Source organism: Hemiscyllium ocellatum, chromosome 42 (genome assembly GCF_020745735.1).
Source record: "Hemiscyllium ocellatum isolate sHemOce1 chromosome 42, sHemOce1.pat.X.cur, whole genome shotgun sequence".
NCBI classification, from domain to species: Eukaryota; Metazoa; Chordata; class Chondrichthyes; order Orectolobiformes; family Hemiscylliidae; genus Hemiscyllium; species Hemiscyllium ocellatum.
Window position 1 is genome coordinate 11,060,826 of NC_083442.1, and position 17,827 is coordinate 11,078,652.

The window sequence follows — 17,827 nt, forward strand, 5'->3', positions numbered from 1 at the left end:
AGACACAAAGTGCACAAATCTTTATTCAAATTTCCACCACCAGGAAGAAAGGAAACAACCGAGTAGCCACTTACAAGCAGTGCCCTTCACATCAAAGGGCAATGTTACGTGATCAAACGGTGAAGGGGAGGGCAGGGGTTAAATAGAGTTGGAGGGGAAAATAATGCACTCCACTCCCTGCGGCACCCACCTCTCCCTGATTTACTTTGCTTTTATTTTTAATCAATTCATTTGGGCTTGTTAAGACTGATTGGGTGGGTGTGCCTTTAACTGAAGGAGCTCAGCTACAGGTTCCACTTAGTTAACCAAACAATCTCATTGAAAACTGGAGCATTATCTGATCTGATGCTCAAATGACTGACACTTGAATTGCTTGAGTTACAGCTGTTGCCAAGGTCTGGAAATGTTTTTCACGATGGTTGCCATTACTGGCAGAAACATCTGAATGAAGTTGTTGGTGCCAAGGACATTTAGAAACTTTATTTTTAGTAACTAGTTCTAAGTAAGCAGGTCTGATGCACGCACAGAGAAGTTCTATTTGAATGTTGGTTAGTAAAATTGCTCCGGCGATTGTGAAATAGGAGGTTCCAGTGTCAGTTGGACTGAAAAAGCATTTTCAACAGCTTAAGAACAGAAACCAGTGAGTCATAGTAAACAGTTATTTTTCAGACTGGAGGATGCCTGACTCCCCTGCCCTTCTCTGTAATAGTGCTTTGGGGTGCCCAAGGCACATGAGTCCCAGGGTAAGTAGCACTCACTCAGTATGCAGTAGAGTCTCAGCTTTGGTTTTGTATTCGAGTCTTGGAGTCGGACTTGAACCCAGAACCTTTTAACTCAGAGGTAAGCGCTACCAACTCACATAGTTGGTAGCTCTCATTACAGCCCATTGTCTCAATAGACTATGCTAGTTTCACTGTTTACACTCAATATAAATGACTTTGTTCGAATATAGCTTAACATCTCAAAGTTTCTGATGGTACCAAACTTGGAGGAACAGTGACAGTGGATCTTATCAACAGTAGCATAATGTCGCTAGGTTAGTTAAACAGTCAGACAGATGGAATTTAAACAGAGGTGCCGAATTTTGACAGAGGGGATAGGAAGAGGCAATACCTGTTCATTGGCTCAATTTAAGTGCAGTGTTAGCAATTGTAATGTTCATAAGATGGTTTTGCTTTTGGATTGAGTCTTTCAGTTAAAATGAAAAGCCTTGTTGACAATGTGATCTACTCTAAAATCAGTACACTGGCGCTGTTTGATTGTGAGTGATTTGAGCAGCATTTCAGATTGTTTTACTGAAAAGGTACAACTGTGGCACCAGCCTGTCTAACAGGGAATAACTTCAGGGTCTCCAAAGTCCTAGAAAAGTGTTGAGAATCTAAGTTTGTTAATGGTTATGTTTTAAAATGTCCATTTATTTCCACAATAAAAGAATGTTGGGGCTCAAGGATATCTGTTCTACATTTCTACCTGGATAGAAAACTCAGCTGTTTTGTGCAGTTGACTAAACACCAACAGTGAAAGTCTGATTTCTGTTCCAGCTGAGGTAGACCTGCCTCCTTGTCCTCCCCCTCAGAATGGAAGTGAGTGGTAAACTGAAATGTTTTTGGTTGTGCTTTGGAAAAATTGGAATAATGTATTTTATTGTTTAAGTGACTGACAAAAGTAATGTTTAGTCAATGGAGAAAGTAAAGACTATAGATGCTGGAGATCAGAGTCAAAAGGTGTGGTACTGGAAAAGCACAGCTGGTCAAGCAGCATCCGAGGAGCAGAGAGTTGATGTTTTGGATGTAAGCTCTTCATCAGCAATGTGGGGTGGCTGGGGGGGCTCAAGATGGCTGAGATAAATGGGAGGGGAAGGTAACTGGGAAGGTGATAGGTAGATGAAGGTGGGGGGTGATGGTGATAGGTCGGAGCAGAGGGTGGAGTGGATAGGGAAGGAAGATGGACAGGTAGGACATTTCAAGAAGGCAGTGCTGTGTTGGAGGGTTGGATCTGGGATGAGTTGGGGGTAGGGGAGATGAGGAAACTGGTGAAATCGACATTGATCCCATGGGGTTGGAGGATCCCAAAGTGGAAGATGAGGCATTCTTTCTCCGGCCATTGGGTGGCTTGGATTTGGAGGTAGAGGAGACCCGGGACTTGCATATCCTTGGCGGACTGGGAGGGGGAATTTGAAGTGGTTAGCCACAGGGCAGTGGGATTGATTGGTGTGTGTGTCCTGGAGATGTTTCTCTGAAACATTCCGCAAGTTGGTGTCCTGTCTTTTCAATGTAAAGGAAACCACATCGAGAGCAACAGACACAGTAGATGAGGTATTTAGATGTGCAGGACAATTTCTGTGGATGTGGAAGGATCCTTTGGGGCCTTGGATGGAGGTCGGGGGGGAGATGTGGGCACAGGTTGTAAATTGCCCGTAGTGTTAGGTTAAGGTGTAAAGGTAGGGGAATGGGTCTGGGTGTGTTACGCTTCGGCGGGTCGGTGTGGACTTGTTGGGCTGAAGGGCCTGTTTCCACACTGTACGTAACCTAATCTAATCTAAAAAAAACTTCTTGCGGCTGGGTGTGGTTTGGTGGGGACGTGGACCTAACAAGGGAGTCGTGGAGGGAATGGTCTCTGCGGAATACTGTCAGGAATGGGAAGGGAAATATATCTCTGGTGGTGGGGTCTGATTGTAGGTGACACAAATGGTGGAGGATGATGGCATTGTATTCAGAGGTTTGGTGAGGTGGAAGGTGAGGACCGGGGGGGTCTATCCTTGTTGTGGTTGGAGGGGTGCGGTTCAAGGGCAGAGGTGCGGGAAGTGGAGGAGATGTGCTAGACAGCATTGTTGACCATGAGAGAGGAAATTGTAGTCCTTGAAGTAGGAGGCCATCTGGGATATTCTGGAGTGGAATTGCTCCTCCTGGGAGCAGATGCAGAGGAATTGGGAGCAAAGGATGACGTTTTTACAGGAGACAGGATGAGAGAAGGTGTAATCTAATTAGTTGTGGGACTCAGTATCTTTTGATATCTACGTTGTGTCAGTCACCAGAAATGGAGATGGAGAGGTCCAGGAAGGGGAGGGAGATGTCCAAGATGGTCCAGGTGAACTTGAGGTCAGTTTGTGAAGTTGATGACATGTTCAACCTCCTTGTGAGAACATGAGGTGGCCCTGATCCGGTCATCAATGTAGCGGAGGAAAAGGTGGGGAATGGTGCCAGTTTAACTCCAGAAAATGGATTGTTTCACTTCTCCAATAAAGATGCAGGCATAGCTGGGGGTCCATGCAGGTGCCCATGGCTACCCTTTGGTCTGGGAGGATTTGAAGAAGTTGTTAAAAGTGAGTACCAGTTCAGCCAATCAGATGAGTGTGTCAGTGGAAGGGTGCTGATTGGAATGGCTGGAGAGGAAGAAATGTAGGGCTTGGAGGCCTTTGTCATGGCGGATGGATGTCCATGGTGAAGATGAGGCATTGGGGGCCAGGGAAATGAAAGTCATGGAGGGGGTGAAGGCCATTGGTGGTGTTCTGAACATACATGGGGAGTTCCCGTACTGAGGGAGCAGGACAGTGTCAGCGTATGAGGAAATATGTTCGGTGTGGCAGGAGCAGGCGGAGATGATGTGTCAACGGAGGTAGTCAGGTTTGTGAATTTTGGCTAAGAGGTAGAAGGGTTTGCAGAAGATGAGGTTGGAGGTTGTGGGGGTGGGAGATCCCCTAAGATGATGAGGTTATGAATGGTCTGGGGATAGGAGGTGAGGCCATGATTGAGGGGGCAATAGAAGGAGGTGCCAATGACTTGGCGCCTAGCTTCAGTGGCATACAGGTCAGTGTGCCAAACTACCACTGCCCCCCTCCCCCAATCTCCTTTGTCTGCTAGTTTGATGATGAGGCTGTACTTGGAGTGGAGGGCTGTGTATTGCAAGCGTGAAAGGTTAAATTGGGTGAGGGGGATGGACAGTATCTTGCTGGGAATGAAGCTTTAGAGTTATAAGGAGAGGCTGGATAGGCCGAGACTTCACAGGAGCATGGGAGGTTGAGGGACGTCCTTAAAGTTTATAAAATCTTGAGGTGACAGGTTGAGGCGGTCAATGTCACAATGGCAATTGGAGATGAAAAGATTGAGGGCAGATTACAGGCCAGCTTGGGGTGTCCAAGTGGATGGGGGTAGTAGAAGGGGTCCTCAGAGAGTGGGTCAGAGTCATGATGGAGAAATTAAGCACGGAGGCAGCGGAAGAAAAATTTGATGTCACGACACATGTGGAATTTGTTGATGTGAGAGCATACTGGGATGAAGGTGAAACCTTTACTGAGGACTGATCATTCATCCTCAATGAAGTGTAGGTCTGGGGGAAATGGTGGAAACACGGCAAAGCTGGCGGCTTGGACCTGGTGTCGAACTGGGGTTGGGAGTAGGGATGAAGATTGTTTCTAGTGGGTGTGATCACTGCTCCTGCTCCTCGGATGTTGCGTGACCAGCTGTGCTTTTCCAACGCCACACTTTTTGACTAATGTTTAGTCAATACTGAGTTTAGTCTTCTGTTGCTTAAAGTTGGTGATATAGTGGACAGTGAAGAAGGTTACTTAAGATGGCAAAGAAATCTTGGTCAGTTGGGTCAATGAGTAGCAGATGTGCTTAATTTGGATAAATGTGAGCTGTTGCATTTTAGTAAAACAGACCAGGACAGGACTTCTACAATTGATGGTTTGGTCCTGGGTAGTGTTGTACAACAGAGAGACCTAAAGGTTCTGATATGTAATTCTTCAAAAATTGCATCTCAGATAGACAGAGTACTTAAGAAGGTGTTTAGCACACTTGCCTTCATTGCTCAGACCTTTGAGTGTAGAAGTTGGGATGTCATGTTGAGGTTGTACAGGACTTTGGTGAGGCCTCTTCTGGAGTATTGTGTCCAACCCTGTTATAGGAAGGATATTGTTAAGCTGGAGAGGGTTCAGAAATGATTTACCAGTATCTTGCTGGGAATGGAGCTTTAGAGTTATAAGGAGAGGCTGGATAGGCCAAGACTTCACAGAAGCATAGGAGGTTGAAGGACGTCCTTAAAGTTTATAAAATCCTGAGGGGCATAGATAAGGTATTTTCCTGAAGATGGGACAGTTCAAAACTAGGGGGCATATTTTTGAGGTGAAGAGGAAAAATATTTTAAAAAGACACAAGGGGCAACTCTTTTTACGCGGTGGTTCCTGCATGGAATGAACTGCCAGAGAAAGTGGTGGTTACAAGTACAATTACAACACTTAAAAGGCACTTAGATAAGTACACGGATGGGAAAGATTTGAAGGGACATGGGCCAAACACAGGCAGGTGGCCTAGTTTAGTTTGGAAACATAGTTGGCATTGAACTAGTTGGGCCAAAGGATCCATTTCCTTGCTGTATGACTTTATGGCTATAAAAGTCTTAAAACATGAAATCTTTTTGGCATCTTTCAACTATTAACTGGGAGTTATTAGTTATTCATCTCTATGGAGTCAGAACTGATGGGACAAAGTGATTCATGTGCAAAGAACTTAGACGGTAGTGGGAGAGATTGAGAGAATGTTTAGTAAAGCATATGGGATCTTGGACTTCATTATGAGATGCGTTGAGCACAAAATCAAGAAGTTATGAAGTTCTGGTTAATGCAAACAATAGTGAAAGGTGAAACAAACTAGTAATTGAGGCTTTAAAGCTATGTTATATAAGTAGCAATATACATTATTTAGTGCAGAGGTTTGAGGTTTCTGTGATCACTTTTATCGATAATATATAATTCCATTAAAAGATAATATCACAAGCTAAAAAGTTTAAATTGGAAGTGATTGGAAATATGTTAGCTGAGCAAATCATTGATCGAATTCAGCATGGAATAATCTGAATGACGCCTTATTCGGTTGGCTTTCTAGCTCAGCTAATGCCGCAAAAGCTATTGCCTCAAATGGTGTCAGTGTTTCTTAGTGCTAGGGTATCAGAGGATGGTTGTAAAACACCTGAGTTTTCTTCACATCTGTAACTGATGGCTCAACACTTATTTTATTTCTCTATTCAGTGTGGGTAACACTAACAAGGATACCTTTGTTGTCCATCCATTGCCTTGCTGGACCATTTCAGTGGGTAGTTCAGAGTCAACTCCATCGCTGTTGGTCTGGTGTTACTTGAGATGGTACAAAGGGATATGATTCGAGTAGATGTAGATCCAGCAAATGGTGCATAATGTGGGAAATCTGAAATTGTCCACTTTGGCATGGAGAGTAAAATTGAATAATCTAAAATATGAGAGATTGCAGAGCTCTGAGATACAAAGGGATCTGAGTGTCCCAGTGCCTAAATCACAAAAGGTAAAGCAGATACAGCAAGTAATTAGGAAAGCTAATAGAACGTTATCACTTATTGTAATGGAATTGAATACAAAAAAACCAAAAAGACTATGATACCAAAAGGCATAAGAGCAGAAGTAGGCATTAGTCTGCACCACCATTCAACGAGCTCATAGCTGATGTGATCATCCTTAACTCCAGTTTCCTGCCTTTCCCTCAGAATCCTTAATTCCCGCACTGATTGAAAATCCATTTCAGCCTTCAATGACTCATGCTTGACTGTCCTTCGTAGTAAAGAATTCCACAAATTCACACCCTCTGAGGGATGAAATTCCTCCTCATCTCTGTCTTAAACATGTGATCCTTTATTCAGAGATAATAATATCTGGTCTAGGGACATAATGTTTCGTTTTGACAAAGCATCAGTGATGGAGTATTGGTTTCATTATTTAAGGAGGGATGTAAACACATTTGAAGCAGTTCAGAGAAGTTTTAGTAGTCTCTTACCTGTACTGTGTGTGTTTTCTTGTGAGAAAAGTTCAGATAAGCTAGATTTGTGTCCATTGGAGTTTAGAAGAGTAGAAGTGACTTGATTGAATCAAATAAAATCCCGAGGAGTCCTGATGGGGTGAGGGAAATGTGGAGAGGATGTTTCCTATTATGATGGACCTTTAAAAGCTAGAGGTCACCCATTTAAAACAGATGAGGGATTTGAGTCCTGCAAATTTGGAATTTTAGAATCCCTACAGTGTAGCAGTAGGCCATTTGGCTGGTTGAGTCCACACCGACTCTCTGGAGAGCATCCCACCCATAACCACCCTGCAATGCTACATTTCCCATGGATAATCCACCTAGCCTGCATATCCGTAGGCATTATGGATAATTTATCATAGCCAATCCAACTAACCTACACATCTTTGGACATTGGGAGGAAACCAGAGCACCCAGAAGAAACCCACGCAGACACTGGAAGAATGTGCAAACTTCACACAGTCAGCCAAGGTTGGTATTGAACCCGGGTCTCTGGTACTATGAGGCAGCATTGCTAATCATTCAGCCAGTGTGCTGCCCCTTTTCCTGAAAAGGTAATGGAAGCAGGGTTATGAAATATTTTTTAGGCAGTGATAGGTGGATTCTTAACAAGCATGAGGGTGAAAGGTTATCAGGGGTAGCAGGAATGTGGATCAGCCATGATCTTGTTGAATGTAGAGCAGGCTCAAAAGCTTACTCCTAGTTCAGATGTACTTAAATACCAGCAGATTTCCTTAAAGGACATTAGTGAACTACAACACAATTGACAGTAATTGTTGGTGGTTTCATGTGGCCATCACTGAAATTAGCTTTCAATTCCGTATTTATGAATCCATATCATTGCAGGGCTCTGGATGATTAGTCCAGTGATATTACCTCTCTGCCATCATCTCTCTTTAAATGATGCTCTTTATCAAGGCCAGTTATTTGTCTTGTTTTCAATAACAATCACATTCTCAAATTCATTTTTAACTCAGTTAAATCTTACTCTAACTTTGTAGAATATGTTCGCCAAATGCTAAACTCCATGAAGAGCCTGAAGCTGGAGATAAGAATGAAATCTGGTGCTTCTAAACAAAGCGCACTCTTGAAGACGAGCAAAATCTTTTGACTTTAAAAGCTATAATATACCAGAGACAAGGCATTGACTCATTGCACTGCCATCTGAGCTAGTGATGCACCAACACTGAAGAGAGAATGAGGAATTGCTGAATAATTGAGTCCAGAGAACATACATATGGCAGAAGTAGATAGCAGAGATTGAGTGAATCCTTAGAAGAGTATAAAGGCAGTAGGAGTGTATTTAAGAGGGATATCAGGAGGGTAAAAAAGGGACATGAGATAGCTTTGGCGAATACAGTTAGGGAGAATCCAAAGATTTTTATAAATACATTAATGACAAAAGGGTAACTAGGGAGAGAATGGGGGCACTCAAAGGCAGCCTATGTGTGGAACCCTGAGAGCCAGGGTTTTGGAATGCATTTGGGAGGACAAGGACTGATCAGGGATATTCAACATGGCTTTGTGCATGGGAAATCATGTTTCATTAACTCGATTGAGTTTTTTTAAGAAGTAACAAAGAGATTGATGAGGGCAGAGCAGTGGACGTAATCTTTTATGGACTTTGATAAGGTATTCAACAAGCTTCTACATGTGAGACTGTTTAGCAAGGTTAGATCACATGAAAAACAGGGAGAGCTAGTCATTTAAATACAGAACTGGCTCAAAGATAGAAGGCAGAGAGTAGTAGTGAAGGGCTGCTTTTCAGACTGGAGGCCTGTGACCAGTGGAGTGCCACAAGGATCGGTGCTGGGCCCACAGCTTTTTGTGGATTTGGATATGAACAGTTCGTACGTTTGGAGATGACACCAAAATTGGAGGTGTAGTGGACAGTGAAGGTTACCTCAGATTACAACAGGATCTTGATCAGATGGGCCAATGGGCTAAGGAGTGACAGACGGAGTTTAATTTAGCTAAATGTGAGGTGCTGTATTTTGGAAAGGCAAATCTGGGCAGGAAAGGTCCTGGGAAAGGTTGCTGAACAAAGAGATCTTGGAGTGCAGGTTCACACATCCTTGAAAGTGGAGTCGCAGGTAGTTAGAATAGTGAGAAGAGTGTTTGAAATGCTTTCCTTTATTGATGAAAGTATTGAGTATGGGAGTTGGGATGTCATGTTGCAGCTGTATAGGACATTGGTTAGGCCACTTTTGGAATATTGCGTGCAGTTCTGGTCTCCCTCCTATTGGAAGGATGTTGTGAAACTTGAAAGGGTTCAGAAAAGATTTATAAGGATGATGCCAGGAAGAAGGATTTGAGTTATAGGGAGAGGCTAAATAGGCTGTGGATGTTTTTCCTGAAACATTGGAGTCAGAGGGGTGACCTTATGGATTTATAAAGTCATGGGGGGGGTGGTGGGGAGGCATAGATAGGATTAATAGACAAGTCCTTTTCCTTGGGGTGGGGGCGTCCAGTACTAGAATGCAAAACTAGGGTTTAGAATGAGAGGGGAGAGATTTAAAAGAGGCCTCAGAGGCAACATTTTCATGCAAAGGTTGGTGCATGTATGGAATGAGCTGCCAAAGGAGGTAGTGCAGGCTGGTACAATTACAACATTTAAAAGGCATCTGGATGGGTCTATGAATAGAAAGGGTTTAGAGGGATATGGATCATGTGCTGGCAAATGGGACTAGATTAATTTAGATTATCTGGTCAGCATGGATGAGTTGGACCAAAGGATCAGTTTCCACGCTGTTTCCACCTATGACTTTAGATATAATCAGGGAGGAGTGTAAGTATCAGTCAGCTTAGGAAGGTGAGATGGTGAATGCTGTATTTCTCCAAGAAATACCAATTACCTATTCAAAATTTGGGAGAAGATTTGTAGCTCGGGTGCTCATTGTTGTGGTTCTGTTCGCCGAGCTGGGAATTTGTGTTGCAAAAGTTTCGTCCCCTGGTCTAGGTGAACACCAACTAGCCACGAAACGACACAACCAGCTATCCTTAGTAGCCACACATGCACATGACAAGCAACATGAATTCAACTGGGACAACACTACTATTATAGGGCAGGCCAAACAGAGAACAGCCAGGGAATTCCTCGAGGCATGGCACTCAGACATGCACTAGAACTGACAACTGGATGCGGCAGAAACAAACCACTATAAATGCCGTTGGAAACATCACAGAAATGCTTCACAGGAGGCTCCCAAGCACTGAGGATGTCACCTAGACAGGGGACGAAACGTTTGCAACACAAATTCCCAGCTCAGCGAACAGAACCACAACACCAATTACCTATACCTGTGAGACTAAGAAAGACTGTGAGCAGGGCAGTGAAAATCCCAGGCACATCATATGGATGTTCAGAGAAATCAACTGAATTTTCCCCATGTGCGAGCTATTATACAAGGCTGATAAAATTCTGAGCTGAATAGTGTGGTGCTGGAAAAGCACAGCTGGTCAGGCAGCAATCAAGGAACAGGAGAGTTGACATTTCGGGCATAAGCTCTTCGTCAGGAATTCAGCCAATTGCCACTCTCAAACAAAGTGTGAAAGGTTGTTTGATAAAGATGGTTTATGTATAATCCCTACAGTGTGGAAAAAGGCCATTCCGCCCATTGGTCCACATCAAATTTCCAAAGAGTATTCTATCCAGACCCAGACCCCTATCCTATACCTGTAATCATGCAATTGCCATGTCAAATCCATGCCTGGACATTATGGGACAATTTAGCAAATCTACCTAACCTAGACTGTGGGAGGAAACTGGAGCACTTGGAGGAAACCCATGTGCAAACTCCACACCAACTGTAGCTCGAGGCTGGAATCGAACCCGGGTCCTTGGTATAGTCAGGCAGCAGTGCTGACCACTGTGCTGCCCCACAGCATTAACTCCGAATGACATGCTCATATAAACAGGCTCCAAATCAATTCAGTTTAGCCTGGTTCTTTCAGTCAGTGTGTGAATTTGCATAGGTTTGCCATGTGTCTTCATGTTAATTCAATGTGAAGGCTCTTCCCTGGTGCACGCGTTACATCATATGCCTACAGCCCGTCAAGTGGCATAGATTTATGCTTAAGTCAAGTTCATGGAAAATTCTTGAGAATGTACTGAAGTAGAAATGGCTCACCTCAATTGTGAATGGAAAAATTGTTCACTTGACATTACCTATAAGTGGTAATCAAAACTGTTTATATGACATGTCAAATTGCCAATTCCTTTATGTATTATAAGGGATCAGAAATTCAAGATGTTAAACCAATGCTTTTCCTCTCCATTTACATCAAATAATGTACACTAGCAGGATAAAATAAATTCTTAAGGCAAAGCTACTTGTTACAGGCAAGCTTGCTTGTACATTCAGATGTCAACATCCAATATCTGCAGATAAATGGTCTATTTATTTTGAGTAGCCTTTTTAGGTCTAATGTAATTGATTTAGCAATGTTTGATTTTCAGTGGAATTTTTTTTCCTTTTGGAATGGTGGAGCTGCAAGCAAATCTACATTGGACCACAGCATTGTTAACAAAATTTCAAGATTGTTAATGATTTGTGCTGCTTGAGAGAGAATGAAGGCAAAACTGGCCAGAAAGGGGGAGTGCATTCATTGGTGAAAGATCTATGACCTGGAAATTCATGGTTAAAAATCACACAACACCAGGTTAGAGTCCAACAGGTTTATTTGGAAGCATTAGCTTTCGGAGTGCTGCTCCTTCATCAGGTAGTTGTGGAGTATAAGATCATCAGACAGAGAATTTATAGCAAAAGTTTACAGTGTGATGTAACTGAAATTATATATTGAAAAAAACCTGGATTGTTTAAGTCTCTCATCTTTTAGAATGACCATGTTGGTTTCAGTTCTTTCATATGTAAACCGCAAAACTTTTTTAAAAGCTACGTTCTCAAATGAACTTTAACAATTGGTGTCATGTTGGCCCAGATAATGTATTTAAGGTGTCAGATCCTCGTTCACAACAAACTACCCGGCTTTCAGGACAACACAATGCAACCTGGTCACGGTAGGTGCCGCAAGACATGTCAGAGTGTGGACATGGATACCACCATTATGTGTTGGGACAACCCCCACCATGTACATGGCAGGTACTCATGCAACTCAGCCAACGTTGTCCATCTCATACGCTGCAGGCAAGGATGCCCTGAGGCATGGTACATTGGCGAGACCAAACAGAGGCTATGGCAATGGATGAATGGACACCACACAGCAGTCACCAGACAGGAGTGTTCCCTCCCAGTCGGAAAACACTTCAGTGGTCCAGGACATTTGACCTCGGACCTTCGGGTGACCATCCTCCAAGGCGGGACAGGTAACAACGGAAAGTGCTGAGCAGAGGCTGAGAGCCAAGTTCGGTACTTATGGGGATGGCCTCAATCAGGACCTTGGGTTCATGTCATACTACAGGTGACCCCATTGCACTACACACATACAGACACACATGCACAGACACACGCACACACTCCTACAGACCCATACACTCACGCAGACCCACTTTCATACGTACACTCATACACTCTCACATGCACCCTCTCACAGACTTCTACCCCTTTACACTCACACTCACACATATTAACACACTCTCTCACAGACACTCATAATCCCCCCCCACACCCCCATATATACACGTACACATATACATTTGTGGGATGCAATTACATTTTATTTTGCTCAAAAACTGCATGAATCCATATAAGATTCTGTAAATCTGTTTTTCAGATTAGAATCAGTCTGACCATTGTGGCACAGACAGTCTCACACAGGGCACCTCACACCTTAAATACACTATCTGGCCGACATGACATCAATTGTTAAAGTTCACTTGAGAATGTAACTTTTTAAAAAAGTTTTGCGGGGGGATCCAAGATGGCGGCGACCCAGCAAGACTGAGTCCACAGTGCTCTACCCAAAACTTGGGAAAAGTGGGCTATCCACCCCCACCACACTCACTAAACCATTTATAATAGTTGTTAACCTTAAATAGTTACCTATTAGTACATTTAAATAGTCTAATACTAGCTGGAAAATGAGTAAAGGGAAGGGAACAGGCGGCTCTAAGAAAGCAGGGACCCCTCCCCCACCCTCTCCCTCTTCATCTGCAACAAAGGTGTCTTCAGCTACTTCAGGAGATTTACCAATGAAGATGAGCTTTGAGGAGATGTTTGCCAGGTGGGAGGCGAAGATTGATGCTTTTATCGAAGTGCTTCTCTGCTCTGCCGAGACTCAATCAGCCGAGCTGCAGAAGCAGGGCAGAGACATTCAGGAATTGGAATGCCGAGTCAGAGAGGTGGAGTCGAAGGCCGCAGCCTCAGAGACTGGGATAAAATCAACAGCCGACCACATCCGTTTTCTCGAGAATCGAGTCCAGAACCTAGAAAACCACATTGATGACCTCGAAAATCGATGTCGTAGAAAAAATATTCGGTTGTTGGGCCTGCCCAAGCAGGAAGAGGGAGGTCAGCTGACAGCATTCTTAGAGCATTGGCTGCCACAACTTTTAAATCTGCATACTGGATCAGGCCAGGTAAGGGTAGAATGGGCCTACCGGGTCACAGTACGTGGGCCCGGCTCAACCCAGCGCCCACGCCCGGTCCTGTTCCAGCTGCAGAGCTATAGGGAGAGGCAGATGCTCCTGGAAGCCTCAAGAAATCTGGGAAAAGATCCCCAAGCTATGACCCACAAAGGATCCAGGATCATGCTGTTCCAGGACGTCTCCCCAGCTTTGGTCCGAAAGAGGAAGGCATTCGATGAGGCGAAGAAGCGTTTAAGGGACTTAAATATCCAGTACTCCTTACGATATCCAGCGATGCTACGCCTTAGCCACGAAGGATCCATATATAACTTCGGATCACCGGAGAAGGCTAAGGAATTCTTGGACTCTCTTAAATAAACTGTAAGAGATTGTGGACGCTGGTCTGCCTTTCCCATTATTTTGGTTTACATCCCTTCATCTTTTCTTATCTTTCCCCCTATGTGTGTATGTATATATATATGTTGGGGCGTTTGGTTAATGTTGATGGGGAGAGGTGGTTACCTTATTCTACTTTACTTCTGTTTTTAGGAGCGGGGTTGTTTTTCTTTCCCCTGTTATTTTGTGGTATTATATTTAAGTATTACATGTTGAGATTGTAATCTTATAGTTATATATGGTATTAATATTCCCAAATATATTTAGATGTGGGTGTGGGTGGGGGTGGGGTGTTCACTGTTAACTCTAGCTTTATATTATATTTGAATTCTCCTCATTTTATTGAGGAACACCTGGGTCAAGGGTGGGGCACTGGTTGGAAGAGGGTAAGATGGACTGTGGGAGAGGAAGTGACGCTCCCTGGGAACAAGGGAGAAAATCTCCAATTCGGAATGTTTTATATTTTTTATACTTAGAAAGAGTTTTTTGTTATATTGTTTTGAGTGTATCAGAGAGTCTTTACTTTTGTAAATCTTGTATGCTCCATGCTCGGGATGTTCTAGATAGGGTTTCCCCTCCCGAGGGGTTTCGGATCTGTCCAGATGATTATAGCTGAACAGTCGGTTAAGTGGTGCACCTGGAATGTCAGGGGGAGTAATTCGCCAGTTAAAAGGAAGAAAATATTATCAAATCTTAAGAAGGAGAGAGTTGATATAGCTCTCCTACAGGAGACACACCTGTCGGATAAAGAACACTTAAAATTACGACAGGGCGGATTTGATCAGGCCTTTTTTTCCTCTTTTAATTCAAAAAGCAGGGGAGTCGTTATCCTTGTCCGGAAGAACTTCCCTTTGAAAATTCTAAATCAGATAAAAGACGAATCTGGACGATATATTTTGATTAAAGCCCTCATAAATGGAGAGGAATATGGGATCTTAAATGTGTACTGCCCCCCGGCACACCCCTTTAAATTCATAACGGAAGCTTTTTCAAAACTGATGGCCTTTGGTGCCCGTCATACAATTATAGGGGGAGACTTTAATTGTATTATGGATCCGGAAATAAACAGGATTCCCAAGAGTGCCGCTGGAGTATCTCCCAGATCTAGACAACTGGCGGACCTGAATAAAGAATTAAGATTGGTAGATGTATGGAGATGTCTCCATCCACAGGGTAGAGATTTTTCTTTCTACTCTAATCCACATAAATGTCACACAAGAATTGATATGTTTTTTGCCCCATCGATTTTTCTAAACTCTATAGCAACCTGTAAAATAGGTACTATAGCAATCTCTGACCATGCCGCTGTATACATGGAAACTAAGGTAAAGAACAATGGGACATCTGCTCGGCATTGGCGTATGGACCCCTTCCTGATAAAAGATTTTTAAAGTACTTCTCCCAAGAACTTAAAACTTTTTTAGAAATTAATACTGGTACGGCTAGCAATCCGTCAATGATGTGGGAGACCATCAAAGCTTATGCACGAGGTTTGATCATCTCCTATTCAGCGACCCAGAGGAAAATGAAGGGAGAGCAACAGCGTCTGCTCGAAGCTCGCCTAAAAGCAGCCGAAACAGCATACGCTGATAGACCTTCTATCACAAAATTACAGAGGATTACAGCTCTTAGGACAGCTTTAAACACCGCGCTTACTCAAACGGCTAAAAGGGAAATATTATTTGCGAAACAAAGATTATATGAATATGGCGACAAACCGGGTAGATACTTAGCATTTCTTGCAAAGAAAAAGAAAGCCCCTCAAACTATTCCGACCATCAAGGAAAGTACAGGTACCCTGACTCATGATCATAAAAAGATCAATGCGACCTTTAAAGAATTTTATTCTGAACTATATAAATCGCAGGATTGTGAAGATAGGATTAGGAGGATGCAGTCATTTTTAAAAAATTTGACCTTCCCGGGCCTGACTCCGGAACAGGTGTCGGCCCTAAATACCCCTTTAACAGTCCAAGAAATACTTGAGGCAATTAGGCAACTTCAGAGCGGAAAAGCACCGGGCCCGGATGGTTTTCAAGCTGAATTCTATAAAGAATTTACAGGAATATTGGTTGACCCACTTATGGATATGTATAATTTTGCGCATAGTCAGGTCTGTCTCCCGCCCACGCTGAAAGAAGCAAATATTTCTCTTATCCTCAAAAAAGGAAAAGACCCAGAAGATTGTGCATCTTACAGACCAATATCCTTACTAAATGTAGACTTTAAAATTCTCTCAAAAATGTTAGCACTAAGACTAGAAAGGGTACTGCCATATATTATAAAGGAGGACCAGACGGGATTTATTAAGGGCCGCAGATCATCCAATAATATCAGAAGGGTCTTGAATATGATCCAAGCCTGTCATCAGGGAAAGATACCAGGAGTAGTAATTTCATTGGATGCGGAAAAGGCATTTGATAGGGTTGAATGGTCATATTTATTTTACACATTGGAAAGGTTTGGCGTTGGACAGGTGTTTACCAAATGGGTTTCAACATTGTATAATGACCCCAAAGCAGCTGTTATTACTAATGGGTTAAGATCGGATGGCTTCAGTGTGGGTAGGGGCTGCCGTCAAGGATGTCCTCTCTCACCATTGTTGTTTACACTGATAATCGAACCATTAGCAGAAGCCATCCGGACTGATCCTAATATAACGGCCCCAAGGATTGGTACAGGTAAACACAAAATTACCCTCTATGCAGATGACGTTCTCTTATTCCTCAGTAATCCTTTAATGTCAGTGCCTCGTCTAATTCAAGTTATTAATACATTTAGTGCATTCTCAGGCTATAAAATTAATTTTTCAAAATCGGAAGCCATGTCAATGGGTGGTCTGGCTATGATACCCCACTTAATGGACGGATCCCCTTTTCCCTTCCGTTGGTCCCTGGAGGGCTTCTTATATTTAGGTATTTTTATCACGCCAGTATTTGATCAGCTGTATAGGGCTAATTTTGTACAATTAATGGAAAGGATAAGGCAGGACCTCCAGCGATGGAGAGACCTTCCGATTTCCTGGCTAGGGAGAATAGCATTAATTAAAATGAATGTTCTGCCCCGTCTCTTATATCCTATGAGAATGCTCCCGCTGATGCTGCCAAGGCTAGCCCTACGTAAATTATATGGCTGGTTGGGCTCCTTTATTTGGAACCATAGACGGCCCCTTATTAAGCTGAAGAAGCTACAGCTTCCACAGGCAAGGGGAGGACTGGACTTCCCAGACTTTAGGAAATATCAGTTAAGCTCCCTACTAAGTTACATAGCTGATTGGGTTTCATCTGATCCACAATCAATTTGGCTGGATATCGAAGCCTCCCAAGTAAAATACCCACTTATTAACCTTTTATTTTCAGATAAGAGGAAAATCATTACAGACCACTGTAAAAATCCTATAATATTAAACACAATTAAGGCCTGGAATATAATGCGGCAAAATGAGGGTAACTCACATAAAACATCCCCCATGCACCAATAGTAGGCGCATGGGGATTCCAACCGGGGATTACAGATGCCACCTTGAAACTCTGGAGATCCAGGGGTATCTCATGCTTAGGGGACCTATTTAAAGATGGGATCCTGATGTCCTTTGAGCAGCTGCGTCTGAAATTCGGAATACCTAATGGGGATCTCTTTCGATACTTCCAAGTTCGAGATTATATACAGAGGAAGACTACATTAATAGATAGTCTTTATAAATCAGACAGAGAACGTAATGTCTTACGACCAGCGGGGGCATCCTCCGTTAGTACTATATACCATTTGCTACATGATGGAGTCTCAGGAGACATGGATGACCTGCTTAAAACATGGGAGCAGGACTTGGGGCTAGAAATCTCTGAGGATATGTGGAATGACATTTGGGAAAATGCTAGAAGAATTGCTATCTGTAACAGAACTCAGGCTATCCAACTAAAGATACTTCATAGGGCCCATATAGCTCCGGCTCGATTGGCAAAATTTAAGGCAGGAGCATCTCCAATGTGTCCCAAATGCAAAATAGAGGTGGGTACTCTTGTACATTGTCTGTGAACTTGTCAGAAAATCCACAGATACTGGACTAAAGTGGCAAATACCC

The 17,827-nt window shown here is 43.2% G+C and overlaps 1 protein-coding gene across 1 annotated transcript in view; it reads left to right on the plus strand.

The window, feature by feature from the left end:
* The first annotated feature begins 685 nt into the window (after positions 1 to 685).
* Positions 686 to 17,827, plus strand: part of LOC132834775 (hydroxylysine kinase-like) — a 56,512-nt gene continuing 39,370 nt past the window's right edge. The window contains exon 1 of the mRNA XM_060853769.1: positions 686 to 743. Coding sequence (XP_060709752.1) covers positions 732 to 743 — 12 coding nt within the window. The 5' untranslated portion in view covers positions 686 to 731. The remainder of the gene's footprint in view (positions 744 to 17,827) is intronic.